Genomic DNA, 18851 nt, shown 5'->3' on the forward strand with positions numbered 1-18851 from the left:
GGCTGCAGCTTGATCACCCTGTCCCTCCAGAGGCTTACAATTCCATCTTCTTTCCTCTGGGAACCTCAAAAATTCATCCACCTATTTTCCAGAACGACTTTTTCTCCTGTTCACTGTTTTTTAAAAATTGTTTTGGTCTTAGAATTTGTATTTCTATTCCTTCACTGTCATTCTAGGGAGATTCTGGGAGTGAGCAAAGACAGATGTGTGTTTATTCCATTATATCTAACCAGAAGTCCTAAATTTTTTTAAATTAAAAATTGTATGAATTATTACACAGTAAAATTGATTTTTTCTGGGTGTGTATATACTTTTCTGACCTTTAAACATATCTATACATTATTCATGTAACCACCACCACCACCAAACAGGATATTGAAGAGTTCCACCATCCTACAGAACACTATTGTGTAACCCCCTTCAGTAAACACTTCTTTCACCCCTAGCTTCTGTTCGCCACAGTTTTGTCTTTCCAGGAGTGTCATATAAATGGAACCATACAGTAGGTAATCCTTAGAGACTGGCTTCTTTCACTCCGCCTAAGGATGCTGAGTCATCCCAGTTGTTGCATGTGTCCACAGTGCATTCCTTTTGATTGCTCAGTAGTATTCCACTGTGTGCATACAACACAGGTGGTTAATCCATTCAACTACCGAAGGACATCTGTCTGCACTGTTTCCAGTTTTTGACTTGTTTGAAAATTTCTAAAAATACAGTATTAGAAAAATTGTGGTATAACACACCAAACATAAAGTTTACTCTCCTTACCCTTTTTAAGTGCACAGTTTGGTAGCATTAAGTACATTTACACTCTTGTGCAACCATCACCACCATCCATGTCCAGACCCCTTTTTATCTTGCAAAACTGAAACTCTGTACCCATTTAATACAGTAACTCCCTATTCCCCTCTTATTTATAGAATTTATTTTAAAGATTTTATTTATTTATTTATTTCTAGACAGAGGGGAAGGGAGGAAGAGGGGAAGAGAAACATCAATGTGTGATTGCCTCTCACGTGCCCCCTACTGGGGACCTAACCCACAACCCAGGCAAAGTGCCATGACTGGGAATCGAACCAGTGACTTTTTGGTTAGCAGGCCGGTGCTCAATCCACTACGCCATACCAGTCAGGGCCATTTATAGATTTTTGTGTAAATATAACTTAATATACCTAGGACTGGAACAGGTAGGCCATGTAGTAAGTATATGTTTAACTTTATAAGAAAACTCCAAACTATTCCTAAAGTGGCTATACCATTTTTATTCCCACCAGCAATGTATGAGAGTTCCCAATGTTCTATGTATCTTTGTTGTTTTAGTATTGTATTTTTTCATGTTAGCTATCTTAAAGGTTTTAGCCATTCAGTTTTAGCTGGGGCTCTATCCAGCCCCTGTCATAGATGATATTTTTCTATATGAACACCATCAATACCACAAATACAGAAATGCTATCTAATTCATACACAATTAAAATGCACACATTGTAGAGTAAGACATGTTTTCCTATAAAAGTGACCGTAATAGTGTAAAATGGAAAACAACAAATGATAAGAATTCTATCAACAGACATGTTTTCCTTTTGCCTTTACACTGAAACAATATCACAGATATGTTCCCCCCTACCTTTTCCAGTTCCTTCCAATCATAATTTGTGTTTCCAATAACCATTGCTTGCAGTTCATTAGGCTGGAAGAGCTGAAGGACTTTTCCTCCACAGACTTTATGAAAGCCCGTATGAAAAGCATCAAATAAGGAAGCCACCGATTTATTGAATATGTAATCCACATAAGCATCAACAAATTCCTGCCTAGAAATGAAAAATCACACATGCAAAGAATATAAAAATCATTTTTAAGGGAGAATACATATTGTAGTCTTATTAAAACTTTGAGTGATCCTGTCCTTTTTGCTACTTATCCACAAAACTGATTAAGTATGAATAGGGTTCAAAGGGGACAAAGTCTTTATGGAGAAGTTTCTAATTCTTTCTATACAAAAATCTGGTATATCTATGAGACATGTAGACTTATCAATCATTCACAGGCATTCCTGGCTATTCTTAAGTGAAACATGTCATTTCCTAATAGAAAGATAATGCAAATGGCTATCAAAATAATTTCATCATAGTCACTAATTATTTACAATTTATATGCATCACTCCACATGCATCCCTAAAAAGAGCAATCTGTTGTTAAAGGTATTAGGTGATGAAAAATTGAGTTTTAGGATTCAGGCTATCTGACATACTATATAGTCAGTTTCCCTTGGGTTTTAAGAACTCTGGGAAAAAACTTATTTTAAAAACTCAACACCAAGGGGCAAAATTAAGCATTCCTTTAGGATAAACATTAGAGATTACAAGCTCAGTTTCTTTCCAAATGTACATATGTGTATATATACATGTGTATACATACACACAGTTCTGATGGGTTTTTTGCCTGTTGTGATACAAAAGGAAACTGCAAAGAAAAAAAGAAAAGCCCCTTAACCCTGTGATTAGAATTACAATTTTATTCGATTTTGTTCTGTTAGCCACAAACACTTTATGCAGTCATCTCGTCAAATAAGTAGTGAGAATGGGTACTAGAGGATTTCAGTATTTTATAATCTTATCTTCAAAATTAAAAAGAATGATTCTACACATGGAATACTGGTAACTTTAGTCATCTACAGATAATTTTCTTAGGAAATTATAATTCCAAACTAAATTTACAAAGAGAAAAAAGGGTTAAAGGACACCATTGCAAAATATAAAATATATTAGGTTCTGGTGAGAAGAAACAATTTTCTAATGCATAATTTTATAATTCACCTAATTAGAAAGTCAAATTTATCTATATTAGTTACATCTCTTGAAAGTCCCTTAAGCAAAAAAGGCTAAATTGCTTTATGTACTAATATTTTTGTCTCCAACACTTTCATTATATAAGTAGGACTGGTAGTACAGGATCGAGATTCTTTCAATTATTTCTAAAGTATTTAATCTATGTGAAATAATATTTTTTAGAAACTTAGAGAATTAGTCCAACACTAGAGATTTTAAAAAGCAAAAAAAAATCTTTTAAAATCATAGTTTTTCAAAACCAGTATTAAAAAAATAGCTAGAAAACCTAGTTTTTTTCACATTATTTTAGAAACAGCTTCATTTTTATCAAAGTAAGACATATGCACAGTTAAAAATGTCCAACAGTAATAATTCGAACAGCCAACATTTACTGAGCACATACATGTGCTAGGTACTATTCTAAGCATCTTAAAATTATTGCCTCATTTAATCCTCAAAATTACTCTATGCAGTAGTTACCATTTACCACCCCATTTTACAAAAAAAGAGACTGAGGCAAGGAGACATCAACTACTAAATTAAGGAGCAGAATCAGGATTATAATCATTGGGATGAAATTCCTGGCAACAGTCATTGAACTAGTTTGTCTAAAGAATTATAACTGAATTGAAGAGAACAAAGCAGGTCTCTGGTCCTACACCTTTCCACCAGAAATTCCTGTTATTCAAAGGCAACTATTTAACTCTTCCTGCTGTTCCTCCTGGTATTTACCTTCAATCTTCAACAACACAGTTTCTATTGTTATTCTTTAACTTTTCAAATTTAAATTAATATCTAAGAACTGAATATCTATTGTGAAAAGTGAGGATTTACCTTTTTTAAAAAATATATTTTTTAAATTTATTTTTAGACAGAGGGGAAGGGAAGGAGAAAGAGGGAGAGAAACATCAATGTTTGGTTGCCTCTCACACGCCCCACACCAGGGGACCTGGTCCACAACCCAAGCATATGCCCTGACTGGGAATCGAACCGGTAACCACTTGGTTTGCAGGCCGGCACTCAATCCACTGAGCCATACCACCCGGGGCAGGATTTACCTTTTATTTAATTGCCCTAATCTCACCTTGCCTCCCAGAGGCATGTAATTGTTCCCATTATAACAATTTTTGGTTCAATATTCATTGCTAACATTTTTATTATAAATATTATTCACAATTAAGCTACAGAGTATTCAGTGGTTACCTTTCTTTTCTTAAAAACAACTTTTGTTTCCCTTAGTTTACTACTTCATCCCCAACTTCAACAGAATTGTCAACCTCCTCTGGATTCATTCAAATATATTAGGTAGCATCAACTGCATTTTTCTCCTGGAGACAAAACATCCTGAAGCCCTCCGCCCTCTTGTTCTAACCCAGATTGGTACTCCTTCTACATACTGCTGTTCCTGCAGAAGGAATCCTCTTTGCCTCTCTCCTATATTGGATCCTATTTTGGGGGATCCTATGTCTTCCTTTTTCTTGGTTTAATTGCTTGTTTTGGTAGAACACATCCTCCAGTAACTTCCTGAGAAAAATGCATTGGAAGGAAATTCTCTGAGACTCTGCATGTATGAAAATGTTTTTATACATTCACACACTTGATAGTTTCAATATAAAATTCTAAGATAAAAATCATTTTCTCCTAGAATTTTGATCTAGCTCTAGTGTCACTCATTAGTAGTCTGCTATTCTGACTCTAATTCTTTGTATATGGTCTGCTTTATTCCCACCACCATACCCGCCCCCCCACCCCCCACCCCAGAAGGCTTTTAGGGTCCCTTTTTTCCAGAATTTTGAAATTTCATGTACTTTGCCTGATATGTGTCTTTTTTTCACTTCCATGTTTTCAATCTTAAAAGGCACTTCAGGTCTGGGAAATTTTTCATTACCATTTCTGTGACAAATTCCATTCATTCCACTTCTTTTAACTTTTAATAGTATCCATATGGATACTATCCTTATCATTTTGAGGATACCAATTTCAGTTTCTTCATCCTGCACTTTTTCTGTTTACTTGAAATTCTTTTCAACTGTTTTGGTCTTTCCTTAAATGCCTTAGTGACCTTTGGCTATCCATTCACATTTAAAAGTTAGGCAGAATCCTACCATATATTGTAGGATTCTTCCACACAGGAATCCTACAAACTCCCTGTTTCAGTTCAGCCAATTGTCCCTGGCTGTGTCTAACAGTCCTCAAAACCACAGTACCTTTACTTTAATCTCTCCAGAAGGTAAATTTCCAATCTTCTGCTCAGGCCAGAGAGGGGAAGTTTCCAGGCTACTGGTGTGATAAAGGAAATGGGTTTCTAACTGCTGTTCGTAACAGCTAATCTACTTGTTTCCAGCATTCCCCTAAAGCCCATGCATTTTCTAACATATTTTTTACTCTTAATTTCAGAGTCTTTATTCTACAATATGACCTGGATGCCTTCTTGGCTCCTCCCAGTCCATCTTAGTTACACCTGCCTCTGGTTGGCTTAAGTTAGTTACCACTGTCTTCTAGCTTCCAAAAATGTGTTTGCTGTTTTCTCCTCTTTCTTCTCTTTGTTCTTGTTGTTTATGATCTTTTTAACCCTTTATTAATATCTTGAAGGGATTTCAGGAGCAAAAGGCAAATTATTTCCTCACTGATCATTAAAAAAGTTAAGTTTTATGAGTAGAAACTTAAGGTTGTGACATGTTTCTAAATACAGAAAAAAATGCCTATTGAATCTTATTACTACCACTGATGCTGCTACAATTCACTTACCGATTTTGTTTGTTAACAGCTGTGTCTGCACCATTTAGAACCAGCTCTTTCACTTCTGTTGCACCAAAGTTTTCAACTGTGATCTATTTAAATTTTTAAAAAAAGTCAATGTCAGACCCAAAATTTATTAATAACCTGTTATTACAGTCTACCTTTCCCTCATTAAATATAAGAACTAATAAATGAGGTAAAATTCTGCTACTATTAGCTTATTTGAATTCTGTATAAAGTCACATCTGCAAATTTTCATCTTCTCTTGTAGTCTGAAATCCTACCAAGACTAACTAGTTACAAATTACCAAGTGTTTGGTTAGTGAAGAATAGAAAACTGAGTATTTATTGTGCATACAACTTTAGACTGGTAATTACAGGAGTAAAATATTAGAAAGTTTGTTTTCCTTGGAAAAGTAATAGAATTCAAGTGTCAGAATGCATTCAGCTTGGACCAGCTGTGCATTCTTCCCACTGGAAAGCTGCTAGTCCTGCATTCCTCCTATCTGTCCTGTTGCCTTCTTGGTCACAGGTGATTTTCCCAGTTATGCCGTTAACTTGGTTTATAAAGACAGTTGGTTATTTTGAAACTTTTTATTTCCCTTTCCTATAGCCTGCTAACTTTCCGATAAATATTACCATTCCACCTTTGCATCTTTTCTCTATTTCCTCTTTTTGGAATATTATCTTGTTCTATTAAAACATTTTTTAGTACTTGCTATTTAAAAACACTATAGTGGGAGACAGATGATAAAAGATAAATAAATCCCTGCCCTGGAGTTTCCTGTCTAGTAAAGAAGAAACGGGATGTGTAAACAACTCATTATAATAAAATAATGATATAAGAGAGACATGAACAAAATGCTATCAGTCCACATAGGAAAGAAAACCTAGTTCCGACTGGAGAAGCGTGAAAGACCTCGAGGAAGACGCGTCATTTAAAAAGCATCTACACGAATGAATAGGGCTGTGAAAAACTGGGAATGGTGCAATTTCTGACTGAGCATAATGACTGAACAAAAGGAAAGATATGGAAGTAGATACTAAGTTCTGAAAAATGTATGGCGCTAAAAACCAGGAAGGTGGGGTATGTGAAAGAAAACTGCAATATGGTAACACTTGGTATGAATGGAAGAATACAATGAAAGTTAGAAAGCCAGATTACAAATGTCTTTGAAGCCCACTCTAAAGCTATTATTCAGCAAGCAATAAAGAGCCACTAAAAATCTCTCAAAAGAAATGGCAGTGGGAATGTTCTAATTACCATAGTTCTTGGATAAACTAAGCATTCACAAACTTCGTGATTGATAAATTAGAAATTAAGATGCTTGGAAATCAATGTTTACTCAATTGAGATGATTAATAAAGATTCAAAGACAACTTATATACTTATAAATGAATTAACTGAACAAAGGAATCAAAATTTCAAAGTTACAGAAAGAAAAAGTCCAGGGAAGATTTTTTCCTTCACATAAACAATTACTGAGATAAATTTATTTTACCTTAAACCTAACCAATTTTCTTAAAATTGCACCATGTGCCAATTCTTAAAAAGATCAAAGAATATATAAATTTTTCTGAGGGGGCACATAATTTTTTTGGCAAATTCTGCGAGAATATGGTATCTTTTGTCAGCTTTGACCATAAGATTATAAAGAGGACTGTTTAGGAGGAAAACAAATATGGAAATAAGGTTTTTCAAAAAGCCCCAAAGATTTTACCTTTCCCTAACAGTCTAACTTATAATATTCAAATCATTCCCTTCTGAAGTGCCTTATCATAAGCCTTGATTTTTTTCTTCCTTAATTGTCAACTAGTCTATTTTTGCCGGATCCTGATTTGTCAACAGCTCTTCAAGTGACTGGATCAGTTATTCAACATTCTTTTCACTAAATTAACACAATTCTGCATCTTTTACAAGATTTGCAATTTCATTTTCCAAATAATATTTCAATGTATGTGCATTTCTATTATGTACGTCAGCCAACAGTAAGACAGACAAAATGGGCAAAGAAAAACGTTAGTGTGAAGCAGAAAGGGATGTCTGAGTGGAAATTCATTTTTTAAATGGTAAATTCATTAGTGAATATTCTCATGTTACAATAATCTTTGCTTCTCTAAAATATTTTTGTAATTGCAGGCTCAAAAATGAACACTTGAATAAAGATGACCCCTATATTTATAAGGATCTTTCGTGTAATGATAAAGCACATAGGCTTTGAAGTCACAGAGCTGGGTATAAATACTATCTCTGACATGTAATGATTGTTTTCAGTTTCCTTCATCTGTAAAATAAGGATAGTAATACCAATCTCATAGGACTGTTATGAGGATTAAATGAAATAAAATGCATGTACCAGGACTAGCATATAGTTAATGCTCAATAAATGTTAGCTAAAGGGTTCTTTAAGAACTCCATCCATCAGAATAAAGAAATACCATAAGGCACAACTGTTAAATAAAAGGGATGATGAATAATAAGGCTACCCTATGGCTTTCCATCTTACCGTAAAATTAAGACAAAATGTTTCCTCAACATTATCTTCTGGATAATCCAGTAACTGTTGCATACTTCTGCAAAACAAAAAAATGTTCCTTTTAGGTAAAACATTATGGGGTATTTTGACTGTTTTGCTTATGAGTAAGTATATAATTCTCCTTCATTTTTGGTAAAATTCTTTTATTAATTTGTTCTTTTATATTTGTTTCAGTATGGTAGATGTATAATAGCAAACTTAAAAATGACGCTGAAGGTAAAATATCATTCTAAGATTTTTATCTCTTCCTCAATATACAAGGCCATGTATCCACCTATTTTTATCATTTGTCCTTATGTATATACAATTTTTATTCCATTTTATGTAATAAATAAAGAGAAATTTTACATATTCCAGCTAGGCATGAAGGCGATCAAAGTCCAAGTAAATCATTTAACTACTCTCAGGGAACACCTTCCTAAATTTTGTATCTGGTATTCACAAAGTACTGTTAAACCACTAAAAATTTAGCAAATTGTTTTATACCTCTTAAGTCTGTCAGTAGAAAATTCTGGATCAAGTAATACATTGGGCTATCCTTTATTAGAACAGCTTTTATTTTGGAAATTAAAAAAAGAACAACAAAATATAATTATTCCTAAAAGGAAAACTTTCTACACATTCCCTATTTCCTAAACACCACCCTTGCCACTTTTTACAACTAACCTCCCAACATCAGGCATTAGTTCTTTCAAATCATCCAGGGATGGCTTCTTTTTCAGCAGTTTCTTATATAAAGCCAAAGGAAAATGGAGGTCCACAATGGTAAAATTATAAATTGCTAATCCACAGACAACACCAATCAAATGGAACAAATCACTGTCTTCAAATGTCTAAAAATATAAGGAAAAAAAGTAAAGACTTGTTCTCCAAGTTCAAAGAGTAAATATTTTTTTTGATTATTACAAAAACAAATACTTGTAGAAAATTTGGAAAATACAGAAAAAAGTAATGAGTAACAAGAAAAAAGTACATTCTCATTCCTATCTCCCTGGGATACATCCCTGCTAGTATTTTTGTACATTTTCATCTGATGTGTTGACTAGACAAAATTAAAATCTAGCTGAGATCATACTATATATATAACTGGCTTTTTCCCCAGAAATATCAACATTTCCATATCATTAAAGCATTAAATTAATAGATATTGACTAAAACTTTTTCTGATTTAATGAACATCCAAAATACGGAAAATAAAAAAAGCATAAAACAACTCAAACAATTTAACAATATTTTTATGTATTTTTATCTACTGTAAGTTCAGAAAAATAATGTTAACAGATATTTGCAGTTTCATTTTTCTACTTATAAGTATTTTCTTACGTCATTAAATATTCTCCCAGAACGTGATTTTTAATGGTTGCGTATATCATACAAAAGTATCATAGTTTGCTAAAGTGGCTATTTTACTATGACTGGACATTTAGATTGTTAAAACACTGAAAAGAATACTCATTCAACCTCTCCCCCCATCTTGAGAGAGTAATATACGGTCACAGAAAAGTCTTCAGGAGTACCAGTTAAAGAGAAAAAAGTTTTTTTAAATAGATCTGGGGCTCCAGATATGGTTCAGTCACCATCTAGCCTCAGTGTTTTCAAATATAAAAGTATTATTTATATCACATGGTGGTTGTGAGGATTAAATGGGATAATGTATATAAAATGCTTCTAGTGCAGTTCCCAAAGCACACAGAAAAGGCTTAATAAGTGTTTGTTATTCTAACTAGTTAGTAATACTTAAAATAAGACAGGCATCTTTTTTGCATATATTTTGGTTCACAGTTTGGAATATTTCATTAGGAGAACTTCTGCACTGTAAGGAAGAATTACACAGTGAAAAGGTTTAGCATACTTCTAAACTGTTTTCCTTCACACCTGTTCCAATTTACACTGCCATGTGTAGCCCAGGAAAATGCCTATCTTTCTATATTTTCATCTACATATACACACTATAAACACACAAACACATTTTTTATCAGTTAAAAATGACTTGTTTTAGTATGTATTTTTCACTGTTAATGATACTGAAAAGTAGGGATTTTTTTTGTGTGCCTGTGAACTGCCTTTTCATGTACTTGGCCCATTTATCTTTTCAGGTTTTAGTGTTTTCTTATATATTTGTACTTTAATTCTTCATATACTAGGGGCATTACCTCATGTCACATTTGTTACATATATCCTGTCATAAGCCTTTTATGTTTGTTATGCATAAATTTCATATTTTTAGTGTCAAATTAATCTTTTTCCTTTGTGATCTCCAACAGTGCACTTAAGTTTATAAAGTCCTTCTTAAGTAGGGAAGGCTGCCTAATGTTCTTACTATGTTTTCCTTTGAAATCCCTTTAAATGAGAGTAAAGGAAGAAAAATGGCATAAACCCTCAAGAAAAAAAAAATAGAGGAGAGTTTTTTTAATTTCTAAATCCTCTGTCCACTGGCGGGGGGTGGAAGGAGAGAAAGAGATCAATGTGAGAGAGAAACATCAATCAGTTGTTTCCCATATACGCCCAGAACAGGGACCGAACCTGCAACCTTTTTTTTTTTTGGTGTATGGGATGACACTGCAATCAACTGAGCCACCCGGTCAGGGCTCGGGACAGTTTTAATAGCACCGAAGAGATGTTAATATTTCAAAATATTAAAAAAATAGGTAAATGGCTGGTAAGTGATTTGATAAAGCAGAAAAAACTGCAATAGTAGCTTGTAGGAAGAAAGCCAATGAAAAACAAGCTAATGGGTGCTACAGGCTCAGGAATTGGAAGTACCAATCAATATGTGTAAAGTCAGAGGTAGCCCAGAAAGCTCAGCTGGTAAAACATAAGATCTGAAAGTCAAAGGTATTAGAGCGGGACTGAAAGTAGAAGTCTGGTAGAAAGTCCGTTGCCACTTCTGGAGAAAAGGAACAAAAGTCTAATCTGAGACAGCTGATGGAAAGGGATCAAATAGAGGTCTGTACAGTGACCAATAAGAACCCTGGCTTTTCTTTCCAGTTATTTCAAACACTACCACAACTTTTCTTGAACATTCACAGGGTAAAAAACTTTATATGCTGACCTTTAAGGGTTCCCCCACTTACTCACTCTGAATAATACCTGTAAATCATTGAGCAGATAACTATAAACATAAAGTATCTAGGTAGCTTTCCAGTGTCACACTCTTAAGTGTAAATAAAAAGCCAAGGATCACAATAAAAGACAAAAGTAACCTGTAGGAATAAAAGCTGCTATGGAAAACAAACAAGAAACTGTGTTAAACAAAAAAGTGTCCAGTATTCAACAAAAATTTCTTAAGCATGCAAAGAAAATAATAAAACATAGTTCATTCACAAGAAAAAAAGAAATATAAACTGCCCTTGAGAAAGCCCAGATATTGGACTTATGAAATAAAGACTTCAAATCCACTATCTTAAATATGCTCAGAGAGCTAAAGAACCATAAAAAAAAAAAAAACCCAGAAGCTAAAGAAAAGCAGGATAGCAATGTCTCATCAAATAGAGAATATCGATAAAGAGATAGAAATTATAAAAAGAAACCAAATAGAAATTCTTGAGCGGACAAGTACAATAACTGAAATAAAAAATTCACTAGTGGGGTACAACAAAAGGACATTTGAGCAGGCAGAATAAGAAATCAGCAAATCTGAAGATAGGTCAATTCAGCTTACCTACTTAGAAAAATAATAGCATAAAAAAGTGAAGAAATATGAACAGAGCCTAAGAGACCTGTGGGATACCATCAATTGTACCATCACACGAATAGTAGAGTCCCAGAAAGAGAGGAGAGAAAGAGGTAGAAAAATATTTGAAGGAATGGTTGAAAACTTTCCAAATTTGATGAAAGACATAAATCTAATATCCAAAGAAGCTCAACAAACTCCGAACATGAGAAACTTGAGATCCATACCCAGACACCTTATAATCAAAGTGTTGAAAGGCAATTATGAAGAGACTATGGAAAGCAGCAAAAAAGAAGCAACTCATCACATAGCAGGGCTTCTGAATGAGATTAACAGCTAATTTCTAATCAGAATCCAGGCATATGAAAATGCAGTGGAATTACATATTTAAAGTGCTGAAAGAAAAAAACTGGTAAGAAAGAATTCTATATCCAGGAAAATCTTACATAAAGAAAAAAATGAGGAAGTCTGTTGCTATTAGACCTTCCCTACAAGAAATGCTATAATTTGTAGGCTAAAAGGAAAGGATGCCACACAGTATCCCAAAGACATACAAAAAAACTTAAAGAACTTTGTAAAGTAAAGGTAGTTACAAAGGTAAATATAGAAGTTAATGTAGTATTATTGAATTTTTGATTTGTAACTCTATGGTTTAAAACACAAACATAAACTAATGATAATATAAATCTACATTGATGGGTACATAAGACAGAGCTATTCTAGGATCAGAGTTTTTGTATATTATTGAAGTAAAGGTGATATTAATTCAAACTAGACTTTTAAAATTAAGATGTTAACTGATACCCTCTGAATTACTACTGAGAAAATAACACATACAGAAAAGAAAATGAGAAGGAAATCAAAACAATACACTAGAAAAAATATCAAACACCAAAAAAGAGGCAATAACAGAGGTATTGAAGAACAAAGAAAATATGACGTAGAAAACAAATAGCAAAATGGCAGAAGTGCTTCCTTATCACTAATGACTTTAAATGTAAATGAATTAAATTCTGCAATCAAAAAGCAGAAATTGGGCCCTGGCTCATGTGGCTCAGTGGACTGAGTGCCCGCCTGCGAACCAAAGGGTCGCTGGTTTGATTCCTGGTCAGGGCACATGCCTGGGTTGTGGGCCAGGTCCCCAGCTGGGAGCCTGTGAGAGGCAACACATCATTGTATCTCTCATATATCAATGTTTCTCTCCATCTCTTCCCCTCTCTCTAAAAATAAATAAAATCCAAAAATAAAGTGGAGATAAATGAAATAGAGAATAAAAACAATACACAAAAGCAATTAAAACCAAAAACGGATTCTTTTAAAAGAGCAACAAAATTGACAAATCTTTTAGCTAGAATGACCAAGAAAAAAAGAGAGATGACTCACTTTACTAAAATCAGAATTGGAAGTGGAGACATTAATATCAACCTACAGAAATAAAAAGGATAGTAAGAAAATACTATGAATAACTGCATGCCAACAAAATAGATAATCTAGATGAAATACACAAATTCCTAGAAACACATAAACTACCAAACAGATGCTAGAAGAACTAGAAAAGTCTAGAAAGAAAGAAAGAAAAGAAAAGAGGAAAAAAAGAAAAAAGAAAAGAAAGAGACAACCAAACAAAAAAACCCAAAGCCCTGGCCAGGTAGCTCCACAGCTGGTTAGAGCATTATCCTGATAAACCAAGGTTGGGGGTTCAAACTCCAGTCAGGGAACACACAAGAAGCAATGAATAAATGGAACCAAACGAATGTTTCTCTCTCTCTGCCCTTCCCGCTCTCTAAAATCAGTAAATGAAAAAATAACAAAAAAAAAAGAAAAATAATACTATTACAAGAAAAGAAACTGAGTAGTAATCAAAAACCTTCCCCCAAAAGTAAAGATTGGGGCCAGACTCCACCAAACATTTAAATAGGAATTAACACCAACCCTTCTCAAACTTCCCAGAAATGAAAGAGGAGGTAACTGTTCCTAATTTGTTCTATGAAGTCAGCACTACCATAATACCAAAACCAAAAACATCACATACAGAAAGAAGAAAACTATAGACCAGTATCCTTCACAAATATGGAAATATTTATCATCAACAGAATACTAGCAAACCGAATTCAGCAGCATATTAAAAGGATTATACATCATAATCAAGTGGGCTTTATTCCAGGAACGCAAGGTTGTTCAACATAAGAAAATCAAACAATGTAATATATCACATTAATGGAAGGAAGGAAACTATAATATGATCATTTCAATTAATGCAGAAAAAGCATTTGATAAAATGCAACACTCTTTCATGGTAAATATATTCAACAAACTAGGCAGAGAAGGGAACATTGTTAACACGATGAAAGGGTTTTATGAAAAAAACCCCATAGCTAACATCCCACTCAGATCAGGAACAAGAGAGAAGCACACTCACTACTATCACTTGTATTCAACAATGTACTGCAAGTTCTACTCAGGGCAATCAGGCAAGAAAAAGAAATAAAGGTATCAAAATTGGAAAGAAAGAAGTAAAATGAAATCTCTTGGATTTGTAGATGACATGATCCTAAATACAGAAAATCCTAAAGAATCCACAAAAAAACTATTAGAGCAAATAAATGCATTCAGCGAAGTTCCATGATACAAGATCAATACACAAGAATCAGTTGTATTATCTGTACACTAGCAATGAACCAAAAATAAAAGCAAAAAAATAATCCCATTATACGAGCATCAAAAAGGACAAAATACTTACAAATTAATTTAACAAAGGAAGTGCAAAATTTATACACTGAAAGCTACAAAATACTGCTGAAAAAAATTGAAGATCTACATAAATGCAAAGATATCGCATGTTCACGTACTGAAAGGCAATAATGTTAAGATGGTAATACTTCCCAAAGTGATCTAGAGATTCAACATATTCTTTATCAAAACCTCAATGGTCTTTCTTTAGCAAAAATGGAAAAGCTAAAATTCATACAGAATTGCAAGGGACCCCTAATAGTCAAAACAATATTGAATGAGAACAAAGTGAGAAGACTCACACATTCCAATTTGAAAACCTACTACAAAGCACAGTGAACAAGAGAGTGAGGTACTGGCCAATGGTTAGACAATATACATCACCAGCATAAAACGGAAGAGTTCAGAAAGAAATCCATAATGGTCAACTAATTTTCAACAAGTGTGCCTAGACTATTCAATATGGGAAAGAATAGTTTGGTTTTTTTTTTAACAAACAATAGGACAATCAGGTATTCACATGGAAAGAATGAAGTTGAACTCTTATCTCACACTGTACACAAATATAAACTCAAAATAGATCAAAGGTCTAAATATAATAGCTAAAACTATAACACTCTTAGATGAGAACCCAGTGTTACATCTTCATGACCTTAAATTTGTCAATGGCTTCTTTATTATCATACCCAAAGCACAAGCAACAAAAGAAAAAAACAAACAACTAAGTCTTTACTAAAATTTAAAACCTCAGTGTATTAAAGGGCATTATCAAGAAAGTAAAAATACAACCCACAGAATGGGAGAGAATTTGTATAAGTCATGTATTTGATAAGGGTCTAGTATCCAGAATATATAAAAAAAAGTTCTTAAAAGAAAAGTATCCAATTAAAAAGACATTTTGCTGCCCTGGGTGGTGTGGCTCAGCGGACAAGTGCCAGCCTGCAAACCAAATTGTTGTCGGTTCAATCCCCAGTGAGGGCACAGACCTGGGCTGTGTGCCGGGTCCCCAGTAGGGGGCGTGCAAGAGGCAACCACACACTGATGTTTCTCTCCCTCTTTTTCTCCCTCGCTTCCCCTCTCTCTAAAAATAAATTTAAAAAATCTTTAAAAAAAAAAAAAGATACTTTGCTGAAGAAGATATACAATGACCAGGCAAGTACATCATTAGCCCTTAGTAAAATGCAAATCAAAACCATGATGAGACATCACTTTACACCCACTATATTAATAAGAAATTATAAACAAATATATTTAAAATATATATAATAATAAGAGGGAAACAGCAAACATTGGCACCAGGAATATGGAGAAATTGGAATCCTCATATATTGCTGAATGAGATATAAAATGGTACAGCCATTGTGGAAAGGTTTGGTGGCTCCTCAAAAAGACAGAATTTTCATATAACCCAGCAATCCCACTGCTTGGTATATAACCAAAATAACTGCAAAGCAGTGTATAAACAAAAACTTGTACAATACATGAGTGGTCACAGCAGCAATATTCACAATATTTTACCAAAAGAGGTAAACAACCCAAATGCCCATCAGTTAATGTAAATGGATAAACAAAATGTGGTATATCCAGACACTAGAATATTATTCAGCTATTAAAAGGAACAAGGAAGCCAGAGAAAAGAAGGCCACACTGTTGTTTCATTCCAGTTGCAGCAAATATCAAGAAAAGACAAATCCATAAATAGTAAAGTAGTGGTAGTCAGGGGTTGGAGGAGGAAGGAAATGGGGAGTAACTGCTTAATGTATCCCTTTGAGATGATGAAATGTACTAGAACATTTCATCACGTACTACGGTTGCACAACACTGCAAATGTACTAAATGCCACCAAATTGTGTATTTTAAAATTCATAAAATGGTGACTTTTATGTTATGTGCATTTTACCTATAAAAAAGCTGTGCCGGCTTGAGTGCCGGCCTGTGAACCAAAGGGTCACTGGTTCGATTCCCAGTCAGGGCACATGCGTGGGTTGTGTGCCAGGTCCCCAGTAGGGGATACAGGAGAGGCAACCACACATTGATGTTTCTTTCTCTCCTTCTCCCTCATTTTCCCTCTCTCTAAAAATAAATAAATAAAATATTTTTCAAAAGAAAGAACATATAGCCCTCTCTGTCTTTCTCCCTCCCCTTGTCAGGGATTAGCATTTTTAGCCAGTGGCGCCAGAACACTGGCTACATGCAGGGTATATTGAGTAAATATCTTAAAGATGACAGCTAATAAAGTTTCCCATTGGTAATTTGCCACATAAAATGGAAAGGGAGAAAAGCTAGAGTAAACTCTGTGGTGTTTGCATAGAATTAGAGATAACAGTACACACACCTCATGACTTTCAACATATATAGATACAATCATGCAGGTTGAAAACCATGACAGGTATGCATGTGTACATACACACACACACACACACACACACACAAAGTTCCTATTTCTGTCTGTTGTGAGAAACTGAAAGCAATGATTCCCTGGCAGTAAAATTATACCTAGCATCCAGAGTTGATTCCTAAATACCATTTTCCACTGGGAGAAGTCACAGCTCCTAAGAGAAAAGGCTAATGCTAAGGCTAGGGTGAAGAAAACACAAGATAAACTTGGAACATTTCATTGTACCAAATGTAAAGAAAAATTAAAGAACAATGGGGACATGTCAAATGTATACAAAAGAGCTCTGTGGAGCTCCCACTGACCAGATCAAGATATAACTGAAAACGTCTCATCCCAGAGATGCATGTTGAAGACTGCCCTCCCCTGGTCTCAAAACATTACCTCTGCAGAACTTAACAAAGGCCCACTGAACAATTTGTATTCCTAGCAGGACAGGCCTCCATCTTGGGTACCCTCTCAAATACTATATGCTACAGCTACATAACTACAAACTGCTTTAAAACAGCAGTGCCAGGAAGGAGGCCATAATTTAAGCAGATTGTACACCTACCTCAAAGGCCATCAGGACTATTCCACCATGTCTTACATGCCTCTTTATCAAAAAGCCCCAGAACTCAAAGGATATCCCTAATCCCACTTCCATGTGGCACTGGATAGGCCTTAAAACCTGACATGATCTTACTGTCCTTGCTCCACCAAACCCTTTCACTGTTTGCTCTGGCACTCACAATCTGTTAATTGGAAAACTTTCCATATCCTACGCTTCTTTCAATTTTCCTTCCCCTTTTTCTAAACAAACAAGACTGCCTCCTTAGGACCCTATTCCCCTCTCACAGACATGGTGTCTGTTTTCTCTTCCAACCTCTCATAAGATTGGAACTAGAGGCAGGTCTTCTGGCTCTTCACTCCTTCTGGACTTCCTTCTATTTGCCTTCTAAAACACCCAGGTCCTCTGAAACACATGCCAACTCACCACATCCCCTGCTACTGTACCTCGTGCAGTCACCTAAGACCTTCCACAGTACCCTCACTCTCAGATTTTGGCATCATTTTATGCTTTCTTTCTGTACCACTATTACTGCCATTACTTCTGATTTTAATACCCAGTCAAAAAGGGCATCCAACACACTAGCCTCTCAGTTTCTTGACTTGCTTATTTTCAACAATTCTGTCTTCCATCACATCGCAAACACCCCTTCCTACAGTTACATATTACATTCAACTGTAACCCTCTAATCTCAAGCCCTCCCTATCTAACCATCACTTCTTACTTTATAACTCATTTCTCCTAATAATTTGACACATACCACAACTCAACTCCACCAGCAGCTACAATCCACTGATCCCACCACTCACCACCATCAAGGAAGTCCTCACACTTTCCCCCTTTCAAAGCTTAAATTCCATGATCCATCAAGATGATCACTTCCTTGCCCTTCCTGTTGATATTCACTTGCTATAACCCCAACCTGACTAAAATCAACTCTGCTTCATCCTTATCTCTACTTTTGCAGCAAAACGTGACTAAAGAAAGAAACACAATCACGTTGACTGGTCTCATTTTAAATTCATGAATGTAAGTTACAAATGGTCCTCTGATGCTGCCAGGCTAATCCTATATTTATTTACACAGTTAACTTATTTCCCTGCTCCCTAAAGTGATTATTTTACCACTTCTCCTTTCTCTTCTAACTTTCAACACCTTTCCTTCTCTCATCCCAACCCTCTAGTGACTTTGCATCTTATTCCATTGTAAAGTAAAAATGATTCTAAGAGAACTTTCACAATCTCTTTTTCACAATACTGTAAATTGCACAAATACAGAGATTTCTCATGTACCCTTCATTCAGTTTCCCCAATGATAAAACCTTAAATAAATATGGTCAAAACCAGGAAACTGACACTGATATACATACTATTATGTATTTATATTTATTTTTTAAAAGGCT

General features: G+C 34.7%; 2 protein-coding genes across 4 annotated transcripts in view; both read right to left on the bottom strand.

Moving 5' to 3' along the window:
* Positions 1-18851, bottom strand: part of LOC112305483 (probable E3 ubiquitin-protein ligase HERC4) — a 146347-nt gene that overhangs the window by 8870 nt on the left and 118626 nt on the right. The gene's annotated exons all lie outside the window — the stretch shown is intronic.
* On the bottom strand, positions 1680-8964 carry LOC128779169 (probable E3 ubiquitin-protein ligase HERC4). The gene is made up of 5 exons (XM_053922702.2): positions 8768-8964; positions 8072-8138; positions 5574-5656; positions 4223-4349; positions 1680-1808 (listed from the first exon to the last, which is right to left on the bottom strand). The coding sequence occupies exons 1-5, from the start codon at positions 8782-8784 to the stop codon at positions 1794-1796; spliced, it is 309 nt and encodes a 102-aa protein (XP_053778677.1). The 5' UTR covers positions 8785-8964; the 3' UTR covers positions 1680-1793.

Source organism: Desmodus rotundus, chromosome 4 (genome assembly GCF_022682495.2).
Source record: "Desmodus rotundus isolate HL8 chromosome 4, HLdesRot8A.1, whole genome shotgun sequence".
Taxonomy (NCBI): domain Eukaryota; kingdom Metazoa; phylum Chordata; class Mammalia; order Chiroptera; family Phyllostomidae; genus Desmodus; species Desmodus rotundus.

Coding starts and splice junctions, on each gene's coding strand:
- LOC128779169 (XM_053922702.2), bottom strand. Junction 5,657..8,071: donor CATTTTGTCTTAATTTTACG/GTAAGATGGAAA, acceptor AAATTTAAATAG/ATCACAGTTGAAAACTTTGG. Junction 4,350..5,573: donor GCTGTTAACAAACAAAATCG/GTAAGTGAATTG, acceptor CATTTTTCTCAG/GAAGTTACTGGAGGATGTGT.